At 40.1% G+C, this 27,482-nt stretch overlaps 1 protein-coding gene across 3 annotated transcripts in view; it reads left to right on the top strand.

Annotated features, from left to right (window-relative positions):
• Positions 1 to 25,564, top strand: part of PLEKHA1 (pleckstrin homology domain containing A1) — an 83,052-nt gene extending 57,488 nt beyond the window's left edge. Inside the window, exons 6-13 of one of the 3 annotated variants that reach the window (XM_054034527.1) lie at positions 1,677 to 1,808; positions 3,048 to 3,191; positions 7,214 to 7,282; positions 14,020 to 14,084; positions 16,560 to 16,623; positions 19,546 to 19,635; positions 20,864 to 20,904; positions 23,042 to 23,362. In XM_054034527.1, the coding sequence (XP_053890502.1) occupies positions 1,677 to 1,808; positions 3,048 to 3,191; positions 7,214 to 7,282; positions 14,020 to 14,084; positions 16,560 to 16,623; positions 19,546 to 19,635; positions 20,864 to 20,904; positions 23,042 to 23,264 (828 nt within the window). In that variant the 3' untranslated portion in view covers positions 23,265 to 23,362. Of the gene's footprint in view, positions 1 to 1,676; positions 1,809 to 3,047; positions 3,192 to 7,213; positions 7,283 to 14,019; positions 14,085 to 16,559; positions 16,624 to 19,545; positions 19,636 to 20,863; positions 20,935 to 23,041 lie in introns of all 3 variants that reach the window. The other 2 variants (XM_054034526.1, XM_054034525.1) reach the window with 2 other exon arrangements.
• The last annotated feature ends 1,918 nt before the right edge of the window (positions 25,565 to 27,482 follow it).

The raw sequence follows: 27,482 nt of genomic DNA, 5'->3' as shown, positions 1-27,482 counted from the left end.
CACACAGCAAGCAGAAATAACAATGGGGAGATTTCTTTGGCTGAGGTCAGAGCGAGTCAATAGCGATCTCCAGCGACCTTTTAAACGGCCAAATGCACATTCTACAACCAATCTGCACTTGCTCAGCCTGTAGTTAAACAGCTCCTGACTCCTGTCCAGGCTGCCTGTGTATGGCTTCATGAGCCATGGCATTAAGGGGTAGGCTGGGTCCCCAAGAATAACTATTGGCATTTCAACATCCCCAACGGTTATTTTCTGGTCCAGGAAGTAAGTCCCTTGCTGCAGCCCTTTAAACAGAGTAGTGTTCCTGAAGACGCGAGCATCATGAACCCTTCCCGGCCAGCCCGCGTTGATGTTGGTGAAACGTCCCTTGTGATCCACAAGTGCTTGCAGCACCATTGAAAAGTACCCCTTGCAGTTTATGTACTGGGTACCCTGGTGCTCCGGTGCCAAGATAGGGATGTGGGTTCCATCTATCGCCCCACCACAGTTAGTGAATCCCATTGCAGCAAAGCCATCCACTATGGCCTGCACATCTCCCAGAGTCACTAGCTTTCGTAGCAGCACCTCAGTGATTGCTTTGGCTACTTGCATCACAGCAGCCCCCACAGTAGATTTGCCCACTCCAAATTGATTCCCGACTGACCAGTAGCTGTCTGGCGTTGCAAGCTTCCACAGGGCTATTGCCACTCGCTTCTCAACTGTGAGGGCTGCTCTCATCTTGGTATTCTGGCGCTTCAGGGCAGGGGAAAGCAAGTCACGAAGTTCCAAGAAAGTGCCCTTACGCATGCGAAAGTTTCGCAGCCACTGGGAATCGTCCCACACCCGCAACACTATGCGGTCCCACCAGTCTGTGCTTGTTTCGGGGGGCCCAGAATTGGCGTTCCATGGCTATAACCTGCCCCATTAACAGCATGATCTCCAAAGCACAGAGTCCCGCGGTTCGATAGAATTCCATGTCATCACTCTCGCCGCCGCGCTGCCGTAGCCTGCTCCTCACCGCCTGGTTTTCCAGGTTCTTGTTCAGCATAAACTGCACGATAAGGCGCGAGGTATTTACAATGTTCATGACTGCTGTCTTGAGCTGAGTGGGCTCCATGCTTGCCGTGGTATGGCGTCTGCACTGTTCACCCAGGAAAAAGGCGCGAAACGGTTGTCTGCCGTTGCTTCCTGGAGTGGGGGGAGGATATACCCAGAACCACCCGCGACAATATTTTTGGCCCCATCAGGCATTGGGATCTCAACCCAGAATTCCAATGGGCGGAGGAGACTGCGGGAACTATGGGATAGCTATGGGATAGCTACCCACAGTGCAACACTCCGGAAATCGACGCTAGCCCTGGTACATGGACGCACACCGCCGAAGTAATGTGCTTAGTGTGGTTGCATACATTCGAATTTATACAGCCTGTTTTCCAAATTCGAATTATATAAATTCGGATTAATCCCGTAGTGTAGACATACCCGATGTCTAACACAAATCTGTTGCAAACAGTTACCTATTGAGATTTGTTTAGAATTAAAAACTAGCTGTAGAAATCCTTCTGGAGACTGAATGTGAGTGCTTGAATAATAACTGAGGCTTTTTAGGTACCTGAGCATGGAGACTACCAGCTTTATTTTTAGTCTTAAGACAGAGGAAAACATGAAATTATTCATCATGTCTAACTTTTCAGGTACCAAAGCAGTCTGATCTGCTGTGTCAACCTGATAACCCAAATCGCCAAGTTGAAAATCCGGGTGGAAAGAAACAAGTGTCTTACAGAACAGAAATTGTTGGTGGTGTTCCCATCATTACACCTACTCAGGTAATAGCTTCATAACAAGTAAGGAAATGTTGTTAGTGGAAGAGTTGTGCTATGTGTCTGTCTTGTCAGGATACTGTGACATACAAATTTATTATTGATAAAATAAATGTCAACCCCATCCAGCCTCATCCAGAAGACTCATACTCTCATAAGCTTGCTTTTTAAATATTTACCTGATATGGTATCTAGGCGTCACTTCGACTGTTTTACTTTTCTGTGACTGTATGAAAGATTATACTTTGAAGTGTTGACTTTTTTACTTCCAAGAATTAGACCCTCTATATGAGTTTGAATTTCTTGGCGTGAAATGAGTTTCTGGCATTGACAATGTCAAAGTTGTTCAAGTTAGTCGATTACTGAAGTTAACTGGTATACTTGTTTTTGCATTTTGCAGTGAAGAAAGGAAAGATAAGAACAGGAGTACTTGTGGCACCTTAGAGACTAACAAATTTATTAGAGAATAAGCTTTCGTGGACTACAGCCCACTTCTTCGGATGCGCATCCGAAGAAGTGGGCTGTAGTCCACGAAAGCTTATGCTCTAATAAATTTGTTAGTCTCTAAGGTGCCACAAGTACTCCTGTTCTTCTTTTTGCGGATACAGACTAACACGGCTGTTACTCTGAAAGGAAAGATACTGATTGGCTCAGAAAGCCAAGATTTTTATAAATGGTGTGCTAGAAACCTGATTTAAAATAAAAAGTTAGTAATGGTTTTATCTAAAAGTAGATCCACAGTAATTCTACTGAGTTTGACACCTTGTGTACTATTTTATCCTCTTGGGTCACATTGGGGGATTGGTTGTCCTGAAGACTTGCATGACTGGCCCTGATCATAGTTTTGGAATTATCTAGATTGCTCTACTCTTCAACAAAGTCACTCCATGGATTAACTTTTTTTAAAAGGAGTAAAGATTTTGTTTCTTAGGTCTTCAACATACTATTTTTAATTGCTTTATCTGTTTTAATAGGTTTATAATCTGTTTTCAGACTGTGTAGTTTTGAGGAGTGCCTGGAATACTCCAGCAGGCCTTATGTAGATAATTGTCACATTGATATTACTGCTATACTGCAGTGTCAAGTATTTGATGCTTCTAAACAAATCAGAGATGGGGTTTGTGGGCACAGGGTGGACCAAATACCAAATTTAGGGAACCGAATACACTTTCATTTTCTGTTCTTAGATCACTGGGCTTTAGAGCAAACGCTGAACATCCTGAACCTTTCTCTGCTTCATTCTAGAAAGAAGAATTAAATGAATGTGGGGAAGGAGGTGACAGAAATTACTTGAAACGGTCACAAAGCCACCTTCCTTACTTTACTGCTAAACCTCCCCCAGACAATGCTGTAATCAAAGCTGGCTATTGTGTTAAACAAGGCGCTGTGGTAAGTGATTTGGAGAATAATGCATTCCTCTTGTGAAAAACAGAGGCCCAAAAGTTATTACAGTTACTTTCCATATTATACTGATATCAATTGATACTGATTTTTGGTTTTTACCAAATAACACTAATGTTAAAATATTGAGGGTAGTTAGAATTAGAATTTTATCAAATGGGTGTTCTTCAGTAGTAGTAGTAGATGTATATGTTTTATCTTTGTATTGGTATTCTCTCAACTTTTGTGGGGGTTTCGGTTAAAATTTGAGACCTTTTGGACAGGAAAACATTCCTGCATATGGGTTTAAGGCTAAGTGTGTAATTAAGGGATGCTCTTTGGCATGAGCATGTGCAGCTATCTTTTTGTAATGAAAAAGTGTACAGAAGGTATCTGGACTGAAGCAAGAGTTTACTGTGTGCAGGATTTATAAAGGGTGAAGTGGTTAGGGAAAGTTTGTAGGTGTTCTGTGTGGTTTAGAAGAGAAATTGTGCAATTCCAAAAATGTGCAGGAGATTGGTATCTAGCCAAACAGTTCGAGATTAAGGGATTTAGCATGTGCTATATTCAAAGCTCTGCAAACTCACAACATTGAAGTCTGGAAGCATGAAACTTTTTTTATCATCAGAAGCAGGAAGTCTGCCAAACAGGCAGTGGGGCCGCTAGACGGCCAAGCTGTTAAAGAACACTCAAGGAAGACAAGACCATTGCAGAAAAAGTAAATGGGTTCTTTCTGTCAATCTTAACTGCAGAGGATGTAGGGGAAATACCCATATCGGAGTTATCCTTTATGGTTGACAGATCTGAAATAGTGTCCCACATTGATGTGTCAATAGAAGATGTTTTAGAACCGACTGATAAATTAAACATTAAGTCACCAGGAGCAGATGATATTCACCCAAGAGTTCTGATGGAACTCAAATATGAAATTTCAGCTCTACTAACTGTAGTATATAACCCATTTCAGAAACAAGTCTCTGTACCAGATGACTGGAAAGTAGCTAATGCTGATTTTTAAAAAGGACTCTAGAGGCGGTTCTAATGATTACAGGCGGTGAGTCTAACTTGAGTTCCAGGCAAATTGGTAGAAACTATAGCAAAGAACAAAATTATCAGACACATAGATCACTCTTCCCTAACAAATCGTGTTTAACACAGCTTTTGTAAAGGGAAGCCATGCCTCACCAACCTATTAGAATTCTTTGGGGGGTATGAACAGACATGTAGACAAGGATGACCCAGTTGAAGTAGAGTACTTGGATTTTCAGAAAGTCTTGGAGAAGGCCCCTCACCAAAGGCTCTTACAGACACTAAGTTGTCATGGGATGAGAAGGAAGGTCTTTCATGGTTCAGTAAGTGGCTAAAAGATAGGAGACGAAGGGTAGGAATAAATGGGCAGTTTTCACAATGGAGAGAGGTGAGTGAACAGCAGAATCCCCCAAAGATTTGTATTGGGACCTGTACTGTTGAATGTATTCATTCATGATCAGAAAAGGGAGTGAAGTGGCAAAGTTTGCATATGATACGACATTATTCAATATAGTTAAATCCAAAGCTGACTGTGAAGGGTTATAAAGGGATTTCACAAGACTGGGTGATTAGGCAACAAAATGGCAGATGAAATTCTGCGTTGATAAGTGCGAAGTAATGCATCTCGCAAAAAATAATCCCAGCTACATGTATATGATGATGGGTTCTAAATTAGTTGTTACCACTCAGGAAAGGGATCCTGGAATTACCATGGGTAGTTCTCAGAAAACTTCAGCTCAGTGTGCAGCAGTGCTTAAAAAAGCTAACAATATTGGGGACTATTAGGAAAGGGATAAAAAAAATAAGCTTCATAGAAGGGCAATGAAGATGACCAAGGGTATGGAATGACTTTCATTCGAAGAGAGACTGAAAAGATGAGGGCTGTTCAACTTAGAAAAGAGATGACTAAGGGGGGATATGATAGAGGTCTATAAAAATATGAAAGATGTGGAAAAAGTGAATAGAGAAGTGTTATTTTCCCACAATACAAAAACTAGGGGTCACCCAACGTAAAGAATAGGCAATAGGTCGAATACAAACAAGAGGAACCTGTGGAACTCATTGCCATGGGAGGGTGTGATGGCCAAAAGTATAATTCGGTTAAAAAAGGAATTAGATAAGTTCATGGAGAATAGGGCCATCAATGCCTATTAAACAAAATGGTTATGGATGTAACCCCATGCTCAGGCCAACCCTAAATCTCTGGCTGACAGAAGCTGGGAGGAAAAGACAGGGTTGAATCACTCCAACTACCCTGTTCTGTACACTCCCTCTGAAACTCTGGTATTGGCCACTGTAGGAGACAGGATAGTGAACTAGACTGGACCATTGGTCTGACCAAGTATGGCTGTTCTAATGAACTTGCTCCTCCTTTTCATTTTAGAAGGACACCAAAGAAATGCCACACAAAAATAAGTTAAAATGATGCTTAAGTTGCATGGTTAGACTCAAATCAGAATGTCAGTTAGTTGTGTGAAAACTTTGTCTGCTCGTGTGTGTGTGTGCATTATGTTAATTTAAATTCTATCTTGTTTCTCAAACACCATGTACAAAACTGATTTTCTAATCTGAGATGTGTAAGCATCTTGAATACTGACATAAAGCAGAAATACTCTATACTTTAGACTGATGTAATATGAAAAGTATTCAGTGAACTGTATGTACAACACAGTCAATATTAGGTGTGCAACTTACAATAGCAGTGAAAATTTGCTGACTTATAGGCTGCATAAATTCATGGCTAAATGCCTTTATAGAACATGAGTACTGGCAAAATTATTAAAATATGAGGTGATATTGTTTAAGCAGTCTAAGTAAAAAAATAAATTAAGCCGTTATCACATTATTATTGGAAGGGTGTATATATAAACTCGTAGTTATAGTAAACATTTTACTTTTTGCTATATCAGTTTATATGCAAATATATTAGTTCTTTTTTACGCATAGTTTAAGCACTATGTAATAAAAGTATAGCCTTTCCTCTCTACCACTATCCAATATACTTTCCTGCTTATTGTCTTCATAATTGATTGGTGGCATATTCTTTGTCCCTATTTTTCTTTATATTTCTCTGTACTGAACAGAATAAGGTATATTTCTAACCTATTCATATTTGCAATGTTGTAGCCGTATTGGTCCCAGGATATTAGAGATAAGGTGGGTGAAGTAATACCTTGTAATGGACCAACTTGTCTCTTTCACCAAGAGAAGCTTTCAATCTTACACAGAGCTCTTCATGTTTTTCTATATTTTGTCTCACTACGTTTACCCTTATCCCAGTTTTCCATTCAAGTAATCCTATCACTTTAATCCCATTTGTTATTCCAGGTCATTTGATGTGTATGAAGTGAATAAAGTACGTGTTTGATCCATGCTAGCTGCATGTAAAATGTCAGAGACAAAGGGCATATTTCAGAATTGTCCACAGCACTTTTGGTACAAATTCCCTAAATCAAGGAATATGAACCTCACGTAACCAGTGGTAATGTGTCCTCTATAGGATTTCTTAAATTTTCCTCGGATACCTTCTTTCTGTTCTCTCTCGTTTCCAAAGAAGGATCTAAACATTTTTACCACTTTCTACAGAATGCTGAATTATTGGATTACCATACTGCTGATTTCACAGACTTTGCTGCACTGTGATCCTTAAGAAAACCTGTAACTTCAAGTCTTTCCAAGTGTAATTCTTGTGAAATTAAATCTTAGACTTTGGAGAGCAGGATATGTGGTTTTAAAATAATCTAGAGTAATGAATGTAGGAAACACGATTCCTATGAATAGGAATAATTGGAAATAGAATCGTGGCAGTTTAAGAAATATCCAATAGCTTTTTAGTAGAAATTGCTAAAAGTAATTACAAAAATAAAAATTGGAAATGCAGCTTCCATATAATTGCTAATAGTTCACTGATGTATTTTTCAAAAAACCTAGCTAGACTGAGTGAAAATTAAAGGGAATCATGTATTGCTTGGATTACAATATTTTTTTTTCCCCTTTAATAGATGAAGAACTGGAAGAGAAGATACTTTCAGTTAGATGAAAATACAATAGGCTATTTCAAATCTGAACAGGTATGTTCACAAATGTGTTATATTGCTTTCAAAAGTTGTCTGGAAGTAAATTTCAAAAATACACACTGAAGGTTTCTTAATGATCTACTTGGGTGTCTGAAAAAGTGCTGTGCTGCTTTTGTAACTTTCTGTAATTCTGCTCTATATTTTCAGTAATTGTTTTATGAAAATAGGTCATCTGTTAATGATTTCCCTTTGAAAGTTAATTCTCTGACCTCGCAATCTGCTGCTCTGGAGATTGATACGGTGTTATGGAGGATTGATTTCCAGTAAGGAATAATAATGAATAGAACGAACTTCTAAATATGCACAACAGTTGTCACTCATTTTGCATCAGTATTTTGCTCCTCTCATGCTTGGTGGATGCTCACTTGAGTATAAATGATTGTCTTAAGAAATGCTGATTGTCAAATAGAGAGTCCAAGCAAATGTTAAAAGAAGCACAATGCTGTATTTATGCTTCCCTGGATAGCTGCACGGTTCCTCCTGGCTTCCTCTCCCACCTTTACGTGGCCTTTGTCAATAGCAAATTCAGAGGTATGCAGCTAAGAAACAAACATCCTGTTTGCATACAAACATCTAACTGAATAAAGATTTGAAATAATAGTAGTAATTAGTATATATTGGCCAATTTCAAAACATATGAATTTTTAAGTTCTGTTGGCTGGTTTTTAAATTGTGCTAGTAGCAGAGTACTGTCTAGAACACGGATGGACAAACTTTTTGGCCTAAGGGCCACATCTGGGTGGGGAAATTGTATGGAGGGCCATGAATGTAGGGCTGGGGCAGGGGATTGGGGTGTAGGAGGGGGTGCGGTGTGCAGGAAGGGCCTCAGGACAAGGGGTTGGGGTGAAGGAGGGGTATGGGGTGTAGGAGGGGACTCGGCAGGGGGTTGGGGTGCGGGAGGGGTGTGGCAGGGGGCTCAGGCAGGGGGTTGGGGTGCAGGATGCAGGAGGGGTTCGGGGTGCGGGCTCTGGCCCAGCGCCGTTTACCTCGAGCGGCTCTGGGGTGACAGCAGCACGCAGAGGGGCTAAGGAAGGTTCCCTATCTGCCCTCGTCCCGTGCCGCTTCTGGAAGTGGCCAGCATGTCCGGCAGTGGCTCCTGGGGATGGGGTTGGGCAGCCGGCTCTGCTGCACGCTGTCTTTGCCTGTGGGTACCACCCCCGAAGCTCCCATTGGCCATGGTTTCACAATATTCTGTACATCTCTGCCTGAAGGCGTCAATACTTCTAACCTAAATTAGAAGGCACCCCTTCCCTGGCCCAGCCCAGGCCCGCCAAAGTAGCCAGGTAAGACAAGAGGCACCCCTCCCCACCGGCCAATGGGAGCTGCGGGGGCAGTGCCTGCAGGCGAGGGGAGCACACAGAACCCTCTGCCTCCCCAGTGACACATCACCTTCATATTGGTGCACCTAACCAAATTAATGTAGTGGGGGTGGGACCGAGGGGTTTGGCGTGTGGGAGGGGGCTGGGGCAGAGGGATGGGGTGTTGAAGGATGAGGGCTCTGGCTGTGGGTGAGGGCTCTGGGGAGGGGCCAGGGATGAGGGGTTTGGGGTATGGGAGGGGGCTCAGGCCTGGGGCAGAGAGTGGGGGTGCGGGCTCTGGGGTGGGGCTGGAGATGGGGTGTGTGGGGGCAGGCTGCCCGGGGGCTGCAGATCTTGCAGCTCGGGGCCACAGGAGAGGCGCCTCTCCCCAGCCTCGGCAGTTCCAGCTGGGCTGGGCCGAGGGAGGGGCTCCACTAGCCGGCAGCTCTGATGGGCCCGGGCGGAGGCGCTTCTCCCCACTGTGGCAGGTCCATGATGGGGCCAGTGGGGAGGGGTGCCTCTTGTCTTACCTGGCTACTTTGGCGGGCCTGGGCTGGGCCAGGGAAGGGGTGCCTTCTAACTTAGGTTAGAAGCATTGACTCCTTCAGGCAGAGATGTACAGAATATTGTGAAACTATGCTGAGGAGGTCTGCAGCCTTCCTTGACAAACTTATAGCAATATATCCTTCATTCATCCTGGGAAGGTGTAATGAAGGGGGTTTGGGTTTTCCTGTCACACTTAATAGCCTGGGATAGTATCACACTGTTGTTTCCATCATCGGACTGGGATCCCTACTAGACATAAATGTGGGTATTTTCCCTGGTGAGCAGGAACTTAGCATTTCTAACTGGGGGAGATATTTACCTGTAAGAGTGGTCTTGTCACTCTACAGGCCCTTCACAGGCAGCCAAGGTCAGGCAGGTACCTAAGTCCCTTTTCTTTTTGGCATAAAAACTCTCAGGTGGCATCAGATTAATCAAAAAGAAACAGTGAACTGTTATGACACCCTAAGGGCCCCCACATGCTTTCATAAACAATGCTACTGTGTATGGCCTAATGTCTCTGAGGAGAGGCGACTTCATTCCCTCTGCATGAGATGAGCATTGGCATTTTACCTGCAGAGAATGAAACAGATCAGAAACTCACCCAGATTGTTCATCATTATTGCCATAAAACAAGTATAAGTACAAACTATATTCTCTCAGAAAGTCTAAGTGGATCTACTGTCAGTTGGCACAACTTCTTCCTCCACACGGGATAAGGGCTCACTGTACACCGGGAGCCTCAATAGCATCACTTCAAGAGGTGCCTCTGCTTGATATTTGCAGGGCAGCCACATGAAGTTCCATCTGTACATTCATGAGATTACGCCTTGGTTCAAGGCTCCCCTGCTGACTCATCCTTCGGGACTGTGGTTCTACAAGCAGCTATACTACATGGAGCTTTGCATCCTCCTCCTCCTCGTAGTATTGCTTGTCAGTCACCCGTGGTGAAATAAAACAGAGGGACCAGCACTGGAAGAAGAAAGGGAAGTGTTACTTCTCTTGTTTTAACTGGAGTTCTTTGAGATGTGTGGTCCCTATCTGTATTTCCCTCTGCTTTGGAATATGACAAGATTCATGGTAGAGATGGAACTGGAGAGATAGTCGATCTGCCCGACCCCTTATATCTTTGGTGCAGGGGCACGGGTGGAACACTGGAGACTGCTTGCAAGATTTCTCCAGTCTCAGGTGCATGGCATACTCTTATACTTCACAGTGGAATACAGATGTGGACCATGCATCTCAAAGAACTCCACAATAAGGTAAGTAACTTCACTATACCCAAAGGAGGTACTCATGGAGTTGTACAAGAATTGCATGAATATCTTTGTCCTATTCTCAGTCTGAATAACTCATGGAAAAACCATGACATGAATTAAATCATCCATCTACTTCAGATCGGCACATTACAACCTGCTCCTCATTTCTATTTCTAGCCTCAGAGGATTGGGGACAAACAGAGCAGGGCCCTGCATGAAATGCCTAAGTAAGTTTCTATAGGAGGCTTGTCTTCAAAGAATTTTCATTTTACCATCTTCAGACAACTCTTTTATGTTTTGCAGCTGTTTGGTAGCCTTTTTCTCTTCCCATAGTCAGTCATTACCTTTTGAAATTACATGTGCTGCCAGGGTGTCTCTCCAGGATCATGGCAGCAATAATATTGGCATTATGGAAGAAGGAACTTCACTTATCAGAAAAATTATCTGGGAAGAGATAAGGATTATGTACACAGAGAAAGCTGAAGTAAACACATTGAAATGGTTCCTGAAGTACCTTGGATTCAGGACAGATGCATGGTGCCAGAAAAGTCAATCATAGGCCTGGGCTGACATTGAATACAATCAAGTGCTAGGTTTCATCTCAGAAGAAGATTAACATGATGATGTCCATAAAGGAAAACAAGTGGCATCTTCAGCTCTCATAAAGATCTGCTATTGCAAAATCAGTCCTCCATCCAGGAGCAAAGATGTTTAAAATAAACCCTTGGAAGAAGCGTAAGCTCGTTGGGGCAGGGACTGTCTTTTTCTTCTGTATGTATCATGCCTCGCTCAAGGGGCTTCTGGTCCATGATGAGGGCTCGTAGGCATTGTGATTAATACAAACAGTAAATAAGTGATTATTGATCTCACGGATCCCAAAACAAAAGTAAACAAATACAATATATTCTACTGTCTGGGGCAAAGTCCACAGTTTAACTACCATTTTAAAACAGTGAAGCATAGCCATGAGTTCTTCTTGGAGGGCTTTATTATGAATTTGTAAGTATGTGTCCAAGCAAAATGTCAAGGCACTGTAGTATAATATTCTCAGCATGTTCATGAAAAGGAAGTTTTGTACAAGGCCCAACATTAAATGCTTCATTAGGGGACATCAACCTTATTCCAGCCGGGACGATCATTAAGCATGACCTTTGAATCTCACTCTGCTCCTTACAACACTACCCTGATTGACCCCTTGAAGGCAGGTGCCAGACTTCATATCCATTAGAGTAGGGCTTCCAATGGCCACTATCTACATTCAGATGAGCTTTGAAGTTGGGAGCTTTCTCTAATAGACCAGTATTATATTTTTAATTCAGGTACGTGATTCCTCACAACTCTCATAGCTTTCATTCACTTAGTAAATTCAAGAAATATTCCTCTTTTGATTAAGCATCAAAGTCCAGTGTTTACGAGCACGGACTTTCTTAGGGTAGAGTAGTACTGTACTGCAGTCAACTAGACTGCCACACAGCCATTAATATGCAAGTCCACCACATTTTGCACATATTGGTCATCCAGTCATAGCCAACGCCATTTTCTTTATTTTGGTAAGAACATAAGAACAGCCATACTGGGTCAGACCAAAGATCCATTTAGCCTCGTATCTTGTCTTCCGATAGTGCCCAGTGCCAGGTTCCCCAGAGGGAATCAACAAGTGATCCATTCCCTGTCGCTCATTCCCAGTTTCTGGCAAAGAGAGGCTAGGGACACCATTCCTGCCCATCCTGACCAATAGCAATTGATGGACCTATTCTCTGTGAACTTATCTAGTTCTTTTTTGAAGCCTGTTATAGTCTTGGCCTTAACAGCCTCTGGCAACGAGTTCCACAGGTTGATTGTGAAAAAGCAGAAATCTTCTCCGTGCCTTAGTGCCCAGGGGAAGATGGAGGAGATATTTTATTTGTTTCAGATGCCAATATTTAACGGAAGATCCTGCTTCCCACCCACTGTGGAGGCACATTTCTATGAAATTTCCATTGTAATGGATCCGTGGGCCTTAGCACAAAGAATAAGAGAACTTGTCTGTGCTACTTGAAAATTTCCTTTCTTTGAGGTTAACAGATCCGGCCCTCTCTGTAGACAAATGGATCATCCTGAACAGAGAAGGAATGGAAATTAGCATCCCAGGATTTGGGTGTTTTGTTATTAAATGGAATTTACTATTCTCTGTAGGAGAAATCATTGTGCTTTTCCTCAAAGTATAGTTAACAATCTATAATTTAGGGAAAGTAGATTTGAATCATCCTGGCTGTGCAATTTTTCACTGAAGGTAACTTCAGGAGGTAAGGCATTCCCCTGCTGCCAAGAGACAGGTCTTGTTCTTCCTTGAAGCTGCAAGTTGTCAGAAATACCTATAAGTAACCTTAGTATTTAAAAATAAAATTTCAGGTAAGCAGAGAGAAACTTTCCTATTCCCTCCAACAGCCACATGGTGGCACATGAAACTGGAAGTTGAAAGGCCAGTGCTGAGGTTTATTTAAATGTTCAGGAAACAGACCTGGAGAAATGGACTGAAGTAAATAGGACGAAATTCAATAAGGACAAATGCAAAGTACTCCACTTAGGAAGCAACAATCTGTTGCACACATACAAAATGAGAAATGGCAGCTAGGAAGGAGTACTGCAGAAAAGGATGTGGGGTTCATAGTGGATCACAACCTAAGTATGAGTCAACAGTGTAACACTGTTGCAAAAAACACGAACATCATTCTGGGATGTATTTGCAGGAGTGTTGTAAGCAAGACATGAGAAGCAATTCTTTTCCGTTCTACTCCACGTTGATTAGGCCTAAACTGGAGTATCTTGTCCAGTTCTGGCTGCCACATTTCCAGAAAGATGATGTCAAATTGGAGAGAGTCCAGAGAACAGAGACAAAAAAAGTCTAGGAAAGAGGTCTAGAAAACATGACCTCTGAGGGAAGATTGGGTTTGTTTAGTCTGGAGAAGAGAAGACTGAGGGGGGACATAACAGTTTTCAGGTACATAAAATGTTGTTATAATAAGGAGAGAAAAATTGTTCTCCTTAACCTATGAGGGTAGGACAAGAAGCAATGGGCTTAAATTGCAGCAAGGGCGGATTAGTGTACATTAGAAGAAACTTCCTAACTGTCCGGGTAGTTAAGCACTGGAATAAATTGCTTGGGGAGGTTATAGAATCTCCATCATTGGAGATTTTTAATAGCATGCTAAACAAACACCTTTCAGGGATAGTCTAGATTGTATTTAGTCCTACCATGAGTGCAGGGGACTGGATGACCTCTAGAGGTCCCTTCCGGTCCTATGATTCTGATTCTATGATTACTGTGCCATGCTTTGGAAAGAAAGAGGTGGCTTAAATCATGGAGATCCTCTTGGACCTTATCCAGTTGAGTATAATGGGTAGCTACACAAAGTTCCAAATAATAATAAAAAAAAAAGATTCATAATGCTTTCATGCCCTAGAATTTGCGAAGGAGCTCAATGCTTATGAGAGCGAACAGAGTCTTAGCTGGAGCAAGCAATAATGAACCGCTGCCTTGGAAGTCTCCCTGTATCGCTCTGTTATTGCTAATCAGTCCTGAGTAACAAAATCCTAATTATTTGAATCTTGAAAGAAATTAATCCACTGAAACCTTTTTCCTTTTTTGCAGGAAAAGGAACCTCTCCGGATCATACCTCTTAAAGAGGTCCATAAAGTTCAGGAATGTAAACAAAGGTGAGAAAAATTAACCATTGATGCAAAATATCTGAATTATCACAGTAAACAGTTTTGTTGGGCTAGAACAGGAGCGCTCAAACTTTTTTACTGGTGACCCCTTTCACATAGCAAGACTCTGAGTGTGACCCCCCCCCTTATAAATTAAAAACACTTTTTAATATATTTAACACCATTATAAATGCTGGAGGCAAAGCAGGATTTGGGGTGGAGCTTGACAGCTCGCAATCCCCTGAGGGGTCCCGACCCCCAGTTTGAGGACCCCGGGCTAGAATGTAGGATCAGCCAAAAGACTTGTTGCTTAATTCCAATTAGTTAATTTACATACATGTGTGATAGTTGGTGTATTTAGGGACAACAGATAGCTTTGTGGTTAAGTACCCTGTTGTATCTAAATGGTGCAATTTATGATGTATAGCATGAGATCTTGATACTAAGGCTTGCACTGCATGATCCCCAGCAGTGAGTTAAGGTCAGAATGAACCATAAATGAAAAAATCAAGGGAACAATTAAACCACTAACATCCAGTATATTTTGAAGTGAGGATGAAACTGAAATTTCTACTTCGGGTATGTGTTGGTGAAGATTCTGCTGTAGATGTGCTTGCACCTCATGCACATGAGATTGGAGTCTTTTTGAATAGCAGTGTGTGTCAGGGTCATGCGTGTGCTCTGTGCCTCCTTGTGCTCCCTTGTGATGGCATAAATGCGACCCTGCCTCAGTTCCTTTTTACCACTCGTGGCAGACAGCAGAGTCTTTGTTCCTGACTGCATGGATGTTGGCAGGTGGAGTACCACTGAAAGAGACTGCTCCTTGCAGATTCAGGAGATTTTCTTCTACAGAATGGAAGACATCTATGAAAGATTTATGCCTCAAAATGGAGGAGATTCCCAACACAGTCTAGACCCATTGCAGTTTCTGTTACCAAAGATCCTTTACTACTTGCCTCATTTAAAAGTAGCCTATTGTTCAGCTCCATCAATGTCCACCTTACAACAGTCTTGACTTGTTATCCTCCAGTATAGTCATGCTTTATCTTCTCTGACTCAACTATATCCAGGTTCCTCAAGAGCCTGTTACATGCTTACCTGCCAGTAAGGCATATTGGGATTCCCTGCAAGACTTTTTTTCAACTCTGCTTAACCAGAACACTGTGTCCAGTTGTGGGAGAAGACTTTATCCAGTTCTCTGGAATCCAAAACGCTCAGTTTGACTCCACATTTTGTCACTCGGGTGATTTTATTTGGCATACAGCAAAGCTACACTTGAGCTGATCAGACTCAAACATAGCTCATGGGTATAGGTCACACTATACATCCAAAGTTGCACAGAAAACCTCTTCCTTTATATACATTTACACATTATTGCATCATATGCTTCATGATTGGCTTGGTTACTTTTCAGAAACCAATCCATGTACATCATGCTCAAGCTGATCTTTACGTCATTTCTACATTCTGAACTTCTCTTACCAGTTGTTAGTAAATGGTTCCCTGGGCGTTCTCCCTCTTATCTTAGCGGGCTCAGACATTCTGTCTTTCTAGCTTACTGACCTGTTCACTTATTTAGCACAAATGTTCTGGTTTTCAGCCTCATGGTATGTTTACCTCCCTAATTCTGTCCTACAAGAAATGAGGCCTCACTCCAGAAGTTAATTGCTCATGTCAAACTGGGCCTTAGCTCCATTAGGGACCCTGTTCTGGCATAGGATCTCGATATTGTCATCCTGAATCTTAGGGAGCCCGTCTTTGAACCTCTTTCAGTATGCTCTTTACACCAGATCACCCTCACCCTTTCTGGTTGCTGTCACCTCAACTAGAAGGATTAGAGAGCTTCAAGCACTCATGGCTGAGCCACCCTACATTGTTTCACAAGGAACAGGTAGTGCTGAGAATAGAAGAAGTTTCAGACTTTGGATCCTTATTTTATTACATTGACAGAACCAAACTATTCAGACTGTCTCTGGTTATTTGTAGCTTGTATTGATCACCCCGCTCCAGTCCAGAGGGGTTAAAAATAGCCCTGGGAGGGGGCTTTGGCTGGAGAAAGCAGCTTTTAGGCTGAGCTGATTGTGGGAAGTGGCTGCAGCTGGGGCCATGCCCCAAACACTCAGCTGGCCCTATAAAGGCAGGGAAGCCAGGGGCAGAGGAACAGTCTCCCTCTGCTTGTTGAAGGAGAAGGGCCTGGCTGCCTAGAAGCTGGAAAAGGTACCTAGAGTGGAGCAGATGGCATAGCCTCCTGAACCCATAGTGAGTGATTAACCCTTGCTGGGCTAATGCAAGGTTGATACATCCCATCACAATCAGTCATATAATTGATAGTGACTATCAGCTCATCAGGAAAGATAAGTTTAATTTGAAGGGTGACGGATATAGAGTTCTGCATACTCTGATTTTCTAGGTATAACATTGTTTTTAAGTACAGCAGTTTAAAAATCTAAATTGCTATTAAGTATTTGTTTTTTGTCTTTCCAGTGATATAATGATGAGAGACAATCTCTTTGAAATTGTAACAACTTCTCGAACCTTTTATGTACAGGTAACCTTTCACTCTGGGTAAAACCAGATCATTCTGCAAGAAAATTAAGCATGAATACTATACTGTTAAAACTGTTTAAATACTTGATTTTCTTGAGAAGGTAAAGTCTGCAGTCTTCCTCTCAGTTGCACATACATTCGTTGTAAAATACTGTAGTATTTCAGACCTTACAATAATGCCAACTGTCTTGTCAGTGTAGGTTTTCTTCTTTGCAATTTTGTTCTGAAATCCATATGGGAAATGTCAGATTTGCAAGCAAGAATGATTGATTGTTGAAGTTTATGAAAGTCCTAAACAGCCTCTCCTTTATTAATTTAAATACTTTTTGAGTTGACACTTGGCATAAAGTTATTTAAATTCTATAGTGCCAGGTCAATACACTTACAAAATTTGTACTATTAATTAAATGATTACATTTTTATTGATAGAAAATTAGTTTTACAATTCACTGTGGATTTAAACTACAGAGATCTAGGAGATGAATGGTCAAAGATTCAAACTAGTAACCTTAACTGATAAATGTGAACTACTACCATGCAGCTCCAGTAGTCTTTGTTTGTAATATCTGTCTAAAAATGAACTGTCACTTTGAATGTACCATACTTTGACTTGTTGGCTGTATATGGTGCTTTCACAACCAGAAAATACTTCAATGATTCTTGCCATATCTTACTGAAGACTTAACAGTACATGCACAAAACAATTTGCTCACATATCCTTACCAGGGTGATTTTTAAAAAACTATACATGTTTTACTTGTTTTAAAAATCAAACAAAACCCACCAAATTTACAGTATCAGGGTAGCCCATTTCAGGCAGTTGACAAGGTGTGAGTAAGAGTATGGGGAAATTAGTTTTTGGGACACCCTGATTACGTTGGCCTCATTACCACTGCAAAAGTGACTTTTCCTCGCTAGGTATTCTACTGTTTAGAATAGCCACTTCCACTTCAATTGAATTGTCTCGTTAGCACTGACCCCCCACTTGGAAAGCAACTCCCATCTTTTCATGTACTGTGTATATATACCTGCCTATTCTATTTTCCACTCCATGCATCTGATGAAGTGGGTTTTAGCCCACAGAAGCTTATGCCCAAATAATTTGTTAGTCTCTAAGGTGCCACAAGTACTCCTCATTGTTTTTAATTAATTTAGTGTAGCTCTAAGAACAACTCCTAACTTGGTATCTTGTCTCGCTGTAGTTCCCAGACACTATTTTATGACTGATTTAGTTAGAAGGTTTTAATACGTTCTTGTCGGCCCACTGCATGCTTTAGCAAGGTTTGCTTTTGTTTATTGCTGAATATTAATTCTGGCATCACATTTTAAAATGATTCAGTGATTATTGGGCTGCTATGAATTAAGTATCTTAATTGTAATACATATTTTGCATTACTGGTAATAGTGAAAGTCCTAGACCAGCTACCTCAAAAATGCAATTAGTACAGTGCTTGTTTCAGTAATATTACTTCAGTCACTACTGCTGCCCTATTTTGACTCCTTGTTGAATCATTGAGCACTGATTTTAGATTACTACAGCAGCTATTTATATAGCATTTTAGTCTAATGTAATCAGCATACTTGCAAAGAAAGTGTACCAAAATCTGCTACTTCAGATATATTTTGAAATGTTTGCATGAAAGCAAATATTGATGAATGGGGATCTTGTGTTTATATCCCAAACACACAGCTTTAAGATAGTTAGTGTTGAGAATTTAAAATATTGTCAAGACTTTTTTTAAAAAAAATTTCAACTGCTAAGACCCAAGAAATTAAGAGTTAAAGGTTACTCTATATGTAAAAGATCCCCATACATGTGAAAGTATGGAAATAGGCAGTTTGAGTTACCCTCCTCCCAAAGACCCTTATTTTTAAACTATTCATATGTGCCCTGAGCGAAAGTAGAAATTGACAACTTTGTCGATCCATACTGGTTCATCGGTGACTAAAAACAAGTGACGGAAAACAAAAGCAAAGAAACAATTATAAATACTGTATATATACCTTTCCAATAAGAAGAGACAGTGGAGTTTGAGAAGCAATGATTTGTCCCAGTGTTTAACTGGAAAATATAGTACTTGTTCTTAACAATTCCAGTTGTTTCCTTTCATATAGTGTGTGGATTGAGATAATCAATTAGTGCATGTGTGCACACCAATAAGGTGATTGTAAGGAAATTGATTCTTCTAAATATTATGTTAATTTAATCAAAGTAAGAACACATGTTATTTTATGTATCATGTGAAGTGTGTGTAATACACATGTATTGGCATGTGTTCTGTGAAGTGTTTTGAGAAGGTAGATGAACAATTTTCATTATCTGTAAATTTGGCTGATCCCTAACTTAAAAGAAACAACCAAACAAAAAAAAAAAAACCTACTCACTCACACTGTGTGTGTGTGTGTGGGGGGGGCATTTGACCAGCAATAAATCATATTGGTTACTTTGTGCAGTATTTCACCAGATCCCTCACCTGACCACTTTAGTTACTGTTTCATAGGAAGCAACAGCGAAGGAGAAATATGAGGGTGTGGCACTGGACAAGTCCCCTTTATATACATCACTGAAAATCCTGAGAGAATTACCATCGTCACCTTTAAAAAATAAACCAACAAGTAAATCCAATTCTGATTGAAATGTTGTCACAGTATTAACCTGGAGGAATATTACAAATATGGTGTGGAAATCCACCCACGATTATTACAAGTGCCTGAGTGATTTAGGAGTATAAATCCCACTGAAAACCACACACACTTGTGTCAAAAGTCATAGGTAGTTAGAAAAAATCCTACCCCTGCTTACCAATGGGAAAGAAAGCTAGGCTGCTCATAGTATTCCCAGACTACCCATATAAACAAACAGCATCTTCACCCAGCTTAAATAGCCATCTAATGTTAGTTTTAAATTTTTCTTTTGATTTAGGCAGACAGCCCGGAGGACATGCACAGCTGGATAAAAGCAATATCTGGGGCCATAGTGGCACAACGGGGACCGGGAAGATCAGCAGCTTCTGTATGTGTTTGAGATGTGGATAATATACTGTCTCTAGGAGGTGTCAATCTAGTACAAGAAATTCTATTTTGTTCCTCTTTCATCTCCCTTTCCCCCAGTCCAGTAGTAACATATCTCCTTTGCATGAACTTTCATGCATATTAAATTTGCATAAAACATTTTGCATTTTTAATTGAGTGCTCATTTAGTGTTATCTGTATGTAGCTTTGTATGCATTGCATTGTCTTAAATGTAAAGACAATGCAAGTGCTGAGTATGAAGACTTTTCTGAGTTCAGTATGAGCTCTTATCGCTAAGCTTTTACTAGCTGAAGAACTACAGTGAAACTCTGCTAATTCTTGCGAGATTTTTTGCTAATTACTAAATTTTGCAGTTAAATTATATAAAAGATTGATTAAAAATCTTGAGTATTCAATTTGCACATCCTCGGGATTGACTATTGGCCATATGTCACGTTAGCAGCTATGGTTCCAAATTTAATGCGTTTTGGGCCGGAGGGGGATTGCAAATAACTTGTGTGAATTAGAAGTTTTACTGTTGGAGACCCTGTGTGAACACCATCTAGCATTACTGAACTGTGTGTACAACTGTGACCTAAATCATAACAGTTGTTAAGCATGTGGATAGCAGCATTCATACTGTATATATCTTTTCATTAGGACCTACATTAGAAATGCTCAGATTTTTTTTTTTTTTTTTTTTTTTTTTTTACAAATTATTGTATTTCATGCTAAAGATTGTAATAGTGTCACAGTGTCATCAAGTATGTCCAAATTTGTCATGGAATACTTCACAGTTCAGATGTTGCAAGTATGGTTTTCACTTTTTTTCTATGTGATATTTTGTAATAAACTGAGTATATCTACCCCCCATAATACATTGGAAATCTAAGTTTTGAAATCTGGCTGTTAAATGCACAATCATGTTGATGGTGTGCTAGTGTGATTGCTATCAATTGATCTAAACATTAGTATTTGCAGCTAGTAATTTTATAGCTGCTTCATGTTTCAAGTAAAAATTGCTATCACAAAATAGACTCGGTTTAAAAAATGTTTTCTGGGGGAGAGGAAAAGAGGGAGATGGGTATTTTGTTAGTGTGTGTATGCTTTGTGGTGGGGCTGACTAAGCAACCTAGCTATAACTATTGGCAACACTTTCTCTTTTTCCTCCCTCTATTCCGTTCCTGAAGTATAGGTTACTCTAATCTTAGCTTTGCACTGTGTTCCAGATGCGGCAGGCCAGAAGGCTGTCGAATCCTTGTATACAGAGGTATACATCAAGAACTGGTGAATGCAGCACGTATGTGGGCTCTCATGTAAACTTGCCTTCTTAACAGAGGGCTAGGATTTAAAATGCTAATATACACTATGTAAAATTAACTCTTAATCCCACTGCTTTTTTCAGTTACCATTATTGAAAACTAACTCATAAACTACTTCACACCACTCATTAGGTTTGCAGTTAAGTATTACCTATTGATTTCTAAAATAAATTTGATTTTTTAAATTAGTAATGGCAAAAATGATAAGTCATTTCTCACATTCAAAGTACAAATCGTACTACCCTAAAATACATAAAATGCAGTTTAAAGAGAAAAGTATTAAAACTTTCATTCATTTGCATGAGAGTTCATATTTCCGTTTTTTACCTTACAACTTTGACACCTTGTAACAGCAAAAATACAAATTAAAAGCTATCCCCAACTAATACAGATGCGTGCACATACACAAGCCTCTTATAACTGCAGTAATTGGAAGGATAATATTGCAGCTTGATTTGCATGGCTTTTAAAACTCGTATGCATGAAATTATTAGCCAGAATATTGAAGGGGTTGTAACTTGTAACTTGTACGTTATGTTAAAAAATGCTTTAAAAGGTAAAGCAGCATAATGTCTTAAACTAGGAATTTATAATGGGGGGAGGGTACGAGGGAGTAGCAAAATCCGAACAAAAACAGTTTATTAGAAAACTTGGCGTAATGATTCAGTTTTCCCATTTGTGTAACTAAAGTTAATGATGAAAATAGACAGAAGTGCCAGATAAATCACTGAACCCCATATAGCACAACTGCTGTTTTTATAAACATTTTTTGCTATTAGAAATAAGTGGTATGGCAAATAGGCTATTGACCATAAAAACATGACAAAATAACGTAAAATACTTTTCCTGGAATTGCTCCTAAAAACAATGTGAAAGGCCAACAAATTAAGTTCTTAACACACATCCTATTAGGATTGTATCTACAAATGCATAATAGCTCTGAAAATATAAATATTACCTATTTAATATATTGGTGATATTGTTGATTTGGCCAAACCAACACTACAAATTTAATTATGTCTCTAAATCTATCCAATACCATGCTAAATTAAACTGACAATTAATATGAAAATGTTTTCAGATTCTTCATGCAGAGCATCTCTCTCTCTTTCTTTGACAGACCTCTTATGGTGATATATCAAAGTAAATATGTTAGTCAAAAGAGGCATAAGTATGTGCTAGCCTATCTGAATCATGATGTAATAGATAAGGATCATTTGCCCCCTTTCTGGCAAGAAGGTATTTAAATAGTGGTAGATTTATTTCTTGAATTTGACTCATCTAAAATTGTCATTCAATGGAATGGCAGGAATCCGTAATAAACACTTACTTGAAAATGACTTCTGTACAATTAGTAGCTTGAGTTGTTTTGAGAAATAAATTATTTCAACATTGCTCTTGCAGTTTAAAAAAAAGATTTCAACAATTAAGATTCCAGAAAAGGATTCTTTAACTTCTTACAGTAGTTGATTCATCATACTTTGCTCTGTGGCTCAGTAGAATAAAATGGAACAAACTTAGGAAGTAGATTAACAGTTGTTAGTGAACAGAAGTGTAACCTGCTTTAACTTGATTCAGCAGAATGTCCTAAGGGGAGGGAGCAGTGAGAGTTCCACAGTGCTTCAGATTTTGGGATGTGAATATATATAATATATATATATTTGTATACCAAATATCATTTGAATACACTTTTCTCTTGCAATTAGTTTTTCCATCTATGACCTTGAAGATGTGAGCTTTAACATGTATTGAAAACAAACACAATTTAATTGCCATTAAACATATTAGTAAAAAAATCAGTTTGGGCTTGCTAGACTCTTGTATCAAAATGTAAAGAGCTGCCAAGCTTGACTTCAGGAACATAACTTAGTTTCTTCAGCTGAAATGGATGTTTGCTGTCACATACAGCTGTAAGCTCACATTTAAAAATGCACTGCCTTGGGAAAGCACCCACTTCCTGCTGCCACAGCTCATGCTTTGCTTTGTTTTTTCTGTTTTCTTGGTTTACGGAGTAAAGTCTGGAACTGAGTTACTAATGTGCCATTAATGACTGACTCTATCTGACAAACACTTATCCTTTTACAGGAGCATTCCAGCTCTTCTTCAGAATCCAGCTATGCTTTCTATTTTGCCAACACCGCAGCCACCTCACATTCCACAGCCTCTCACAGCAACGCTCTGGTCTCAAACCTTAACGCCAAACGCCTTGCCTTGGAGAAGCGAGGATTTCACGAATCTTTTACCAAGGCCAAGCCAGGGAACTTCAAGGTCCAGGCTGTCCCTCCAAGAGAACCAGCTTCCAAAGTGACTGTAGAGGGCCTATTGGAACCTCAAAGTAAAAATGGCACTCAGGAACAGGATCCTGGCGCAGTGGATCTGGATGATGCAAGCCTTCCAGTCAGTGACGTGTAATAATGGAAGTGTTTGGAGAATGATCCATCTGTTTGGTCCTCTAATTTCCTTGGTCAGACTTGTAGCCAAAGAAGATTTTAGGAAGAAAGAAGAAAGAGAATGGAACACTGATTTTATGTATGTGTGTATATACATAAGTATGTGCATACACAGTACATGCATATATAATTATATATATTTAAATAATTATATACTGCCTTCAAATTAGGGTCAGAAATAGACCTGCTTTTTCTCACAGCCTGATAATAAATCACTTTTATAATAGGAAGGGGCCAAACTACATGATTCAGATATGTACTGCTGCCAGTAAATAAGGTACCAGCAACTCTTTACCCTCAATTTGGCAAACCTAAAATTACATTCAATATTTTAATGCTATACTATAGAAAATGTAATGCCTACAAATGTGATCATTTAATTTCATTATAAACCCGATTAAGACTTTATGCATATGTGAGAATTATTTCTCTCCTCTTTTGAAAATTTTATGACTTTTTCAGATACTGGGCTATGCACAAAAAGTCTTTCGTTCCTATCAGATCAACATTGTCAGCTGAAATATTACCAGACTAAGAATTCTAAGCTCCCTTAGAATTCTAAGTATATGGTGCTGTAAATTTCACATTAGAATAATGATGCTATTTTGAACATTAAACCTATTTTTGATGCTCTCCTAAAGGTGAATTGTAATTTTTTTGCACATTTGATTTTAATGGACCACCTACAATGGTGTTTTGGATGGGGGAGGGAAATCAGACTACTACATCTTACACCTTTGAAGTAAACCAGTTTTATATTGCATTACATTGAGCTTTGCTGCAATTACTTTGTATTAAATGTCTAAACATATTGTTTAGGGTTACTTTTTTGAGAGATTTTTTCCTATCGGTGCTTTGTGAACAGTTCTTGTTTCTATATTTGGATCAGTGAAAGACCTCATTTATTTAGTTTGATGTCAAAACTGGTACTGAACTGTTTATAGTCATGCAATTGTGGCCTGTAATTTTGGTGCACTAATAATCTATTAAAGTGCCTGTGTTTTTTCTCATCTTGTTAAACATTTTGAGATTCGATGTGTACACGGACCTTATTTACATGGTTTTGAACCTTGGGGTGAAATTATTTTGAGTAACATAGTTCAAAACAATTATTTAAAATAAAAAATCTTATGCTAGGGATACCAGCATGCTGGTATTGCATCTACTAGCTGTGCAATATGTGATTTTTATAAAACTGAATATTTGTTACATGTGTGCATTGTTATGGGCTTCAGTGATGCAAACAAAAGATCTAAGAACTTTTACATTTCAAATATTTGATTAGCTTGAGCATGTACTGGTTTCATAGTTAGGTTTTAAAAATGTTTGCTGTAACCAAAAAAAAAAAACCACCACCAACCCCACAAATTTCATATGCTGCTGCTTATTGTGATTCACATTTCCCAGTGTTGCAATACTGTTCGTCGTCTGGAACTTAACAATTACATATCAGAAAAGTCCATCTTCTCTCCAGTTTCCAAACTGACTTCTGACCTGAGAGAGGGGGGGTTTTTCCACAGTAACTTGTTGATCCAAGGATAGAGTAATTGGTGTAATGCGAGAATTAAATATTAACTAGTTTCAAAACCATTACATCACCATCTTTAATTTTTTAATCCATAAGCTAACCACTGTTTTTAGGCAATAGTATTTGTAAATTACACTTTCATTCTACTCTTCAACATCACATGAAAGCTAGTCCAGGGTTGGAAATTATTGTGGCAGTCTAAACAAGTAGTGTAGTTTTTAACTTGTATCAAAATAAGACAACGGTTCTTTGAAAGCTTATTTTTCACAAGTACACAATGTGGGAGACACTAGTAAAAATATTTCAATTCAAATAGTTCTCACATTTAAAATCACTTGCTCTGGTACAGTTTTGGCACTGCATGTTCATTTTACTATATTTTGGTATTGGCAATTTTATGTATGAGGTGGAGGTAAAGCAGCTCCATTATGGGACTTGTTAAAATTAGAACTACTGTTGTAGTTCAGTAGCATAGGAAAATATATTTGTGGTTGGTAATTGTCAAGGTCTCCTATTTATCAGTACTTTTATAATCTATAAAAATTGTTAAATTATTTTAGAACCAGTGCTATTTCCTGTAAATATGTCACATTTAAATTGTCAATAAATCAGTTTGATAACTTAAAAGAACCGTTGACATTTTTTTATTGTACCATTTACCAGAAAAGGATACATCTTAACATAAGAGTAAAATTATTTCTTCTCCTTTGATACATTGCAACTTCTGTTTCATTCTTCCATGTTTGATTGATTGAGCACTCTAATGGCTTCAAGTAGTAGGGTATACAGGCCCCAAATCTTTAGCATCTGTCTTAACGAATTGCTGGAGCACTGACTTCAAGGTACAGTTAAATCACTCTATCAACCCATCAGTTTGTAGCTGGTAGACTGAGGCCCGGTCTACACTATAAAGTTAGGTCGACATAAGCTGCCTTGTGTTGACCTAGTTGTGCATGTTTCTATGCTTAAATTTGTTTCCTACTGATGTAAATGCTCTGTTACTGCAGTGCAGTAACACCACCTCCCTGAGCAGTGTTGAGCCACGGTCAGTGTATTCAGTTTGATACAGCGCATGGGTAAACACTGTTACTTAGGTCAACTCGAACAGTCCTCCAGCAGCTGTCCCACAATGACCAACACTGCTCTGGTCGCAACTGTGAACTCCGCTGCCCAGGGGTCACAGAGACTGGAAGGCCGCACACCCCTTTAAAGCCCCAGACATTTTTTTAAACGACTTTTCCTGATTGCTCAGCTTGGTGAGCACAACTAGCAGCTCTCCATTGTGTGCAACTGCACACTCGAGACGTGCTCTAGTTTGTAGCAGACAGAATATTGAATCTCCTGGGCCTGTGGGAAGAAGAGGTTGTGCAAGCACAGCTACAGACCAGCTGTAGAAATGTGGACATATATGAGCAGATTGCACCGGGAATGCAGGAGAAGGGGCAGGACAAGGACCAGCAACAGTGCCATGTGAAAGCAAAGGAACTGTATCAGGCGTATCAGACTAGGGAGACCAATAGTCAATCCTGTGCTGAGCCGCAGACCAGCCACTTTTACAAAGAGCTGCATGTTGTACTTGTCGGGGATCCCACCACCACCCCGCAGACCACTGTGGATACATCAAGGAGTCTGGGTCACAGGCCCCTAGCTTCAATAGCGAGGAGGATGTGGGGATATGTGACCAGGGGGTTTAGCAATGGCATGACCCAGGACTGTTTGAAACTCCACTGCAGTCTAGTCAGTCCCAGCCATCGCGCATGGGCAAGCCCGATGCAGGGGAAGGATCTTTGGGTAAGTGTGTATATTTATTTCCCATTACAGTAATGATGCCTCCAACTTAGCAGGACATAGCCATTGACTTTTTTCATTAATTTACTCTTATTAGAAGAGGTAGCAGTACAGCAAAGAGGCAGTGTTATTGGCTTTTTATTCCGCTGTAGATTTGGGCAAGGGGGCCATGTGGAGCATTTTATGTACACAGGTATGTCTTTTCCTCCTGCGAGATCTCAAGCAAACTTCCATGGAGGTACTCTGAAGTCCCCTCTCAAAGGTTTCTAGGGATGGGAGCTGTTTCCTTCTCTGTGGTAGGACACTTTCCCATGCCAGTTGGTGATAACTTTGGCCAGTACCATTGCATTACACAGGCTAAAAGCACATGGGCCGGGGGGTCTTCGGTGCACCAGCACCAACTGTGCTTTCTCCCTTTGTTACCCTCTGAAGTGAGATATCCACTAAAATCACCACCTGTGGAAAATGCGGCCAGTATTCAGTGCCATTGCCTGATACTCAAGTTTGGTCCAACTGAGCAATTATCTCCTTGTTTCCCTCACCTTTGGCAGCCCATACTCACCATGGCTGGTGCTGAGCGTGGCACTGTGCACAAGCAGTGCGTGTCTTGGTTAAAACTTCAGTGAAGCAAGGGAGTTGTAATCTTAACTTTCGCTTTCCATGACTATATTATGACTATATTGACAATGGCATCTCTGTGTGTTTCATATGCAGCTGCTGCTCTTGCAGCCTTGAGGAGTTCCCCCTCCACAGCCATGGA

This window comes from Malaclemys terrapin, chromosome 7 (genome assembly GCF_027887155.1).
Source record: "Malaclemys terrapin pileata isolate rMalTer1 chromosome 7, rMalTer1.hap1, whole genome shotgun sequence".
NCBI classification, from domain to species: Eukaryota; Metazoa; Chordata; order Testudines; family Emydidae; genus Malaclemys; species Malaclemys terrapin.
This window is presented reverse-complemented; position numbering and strand designations above follow the sequence as displayed.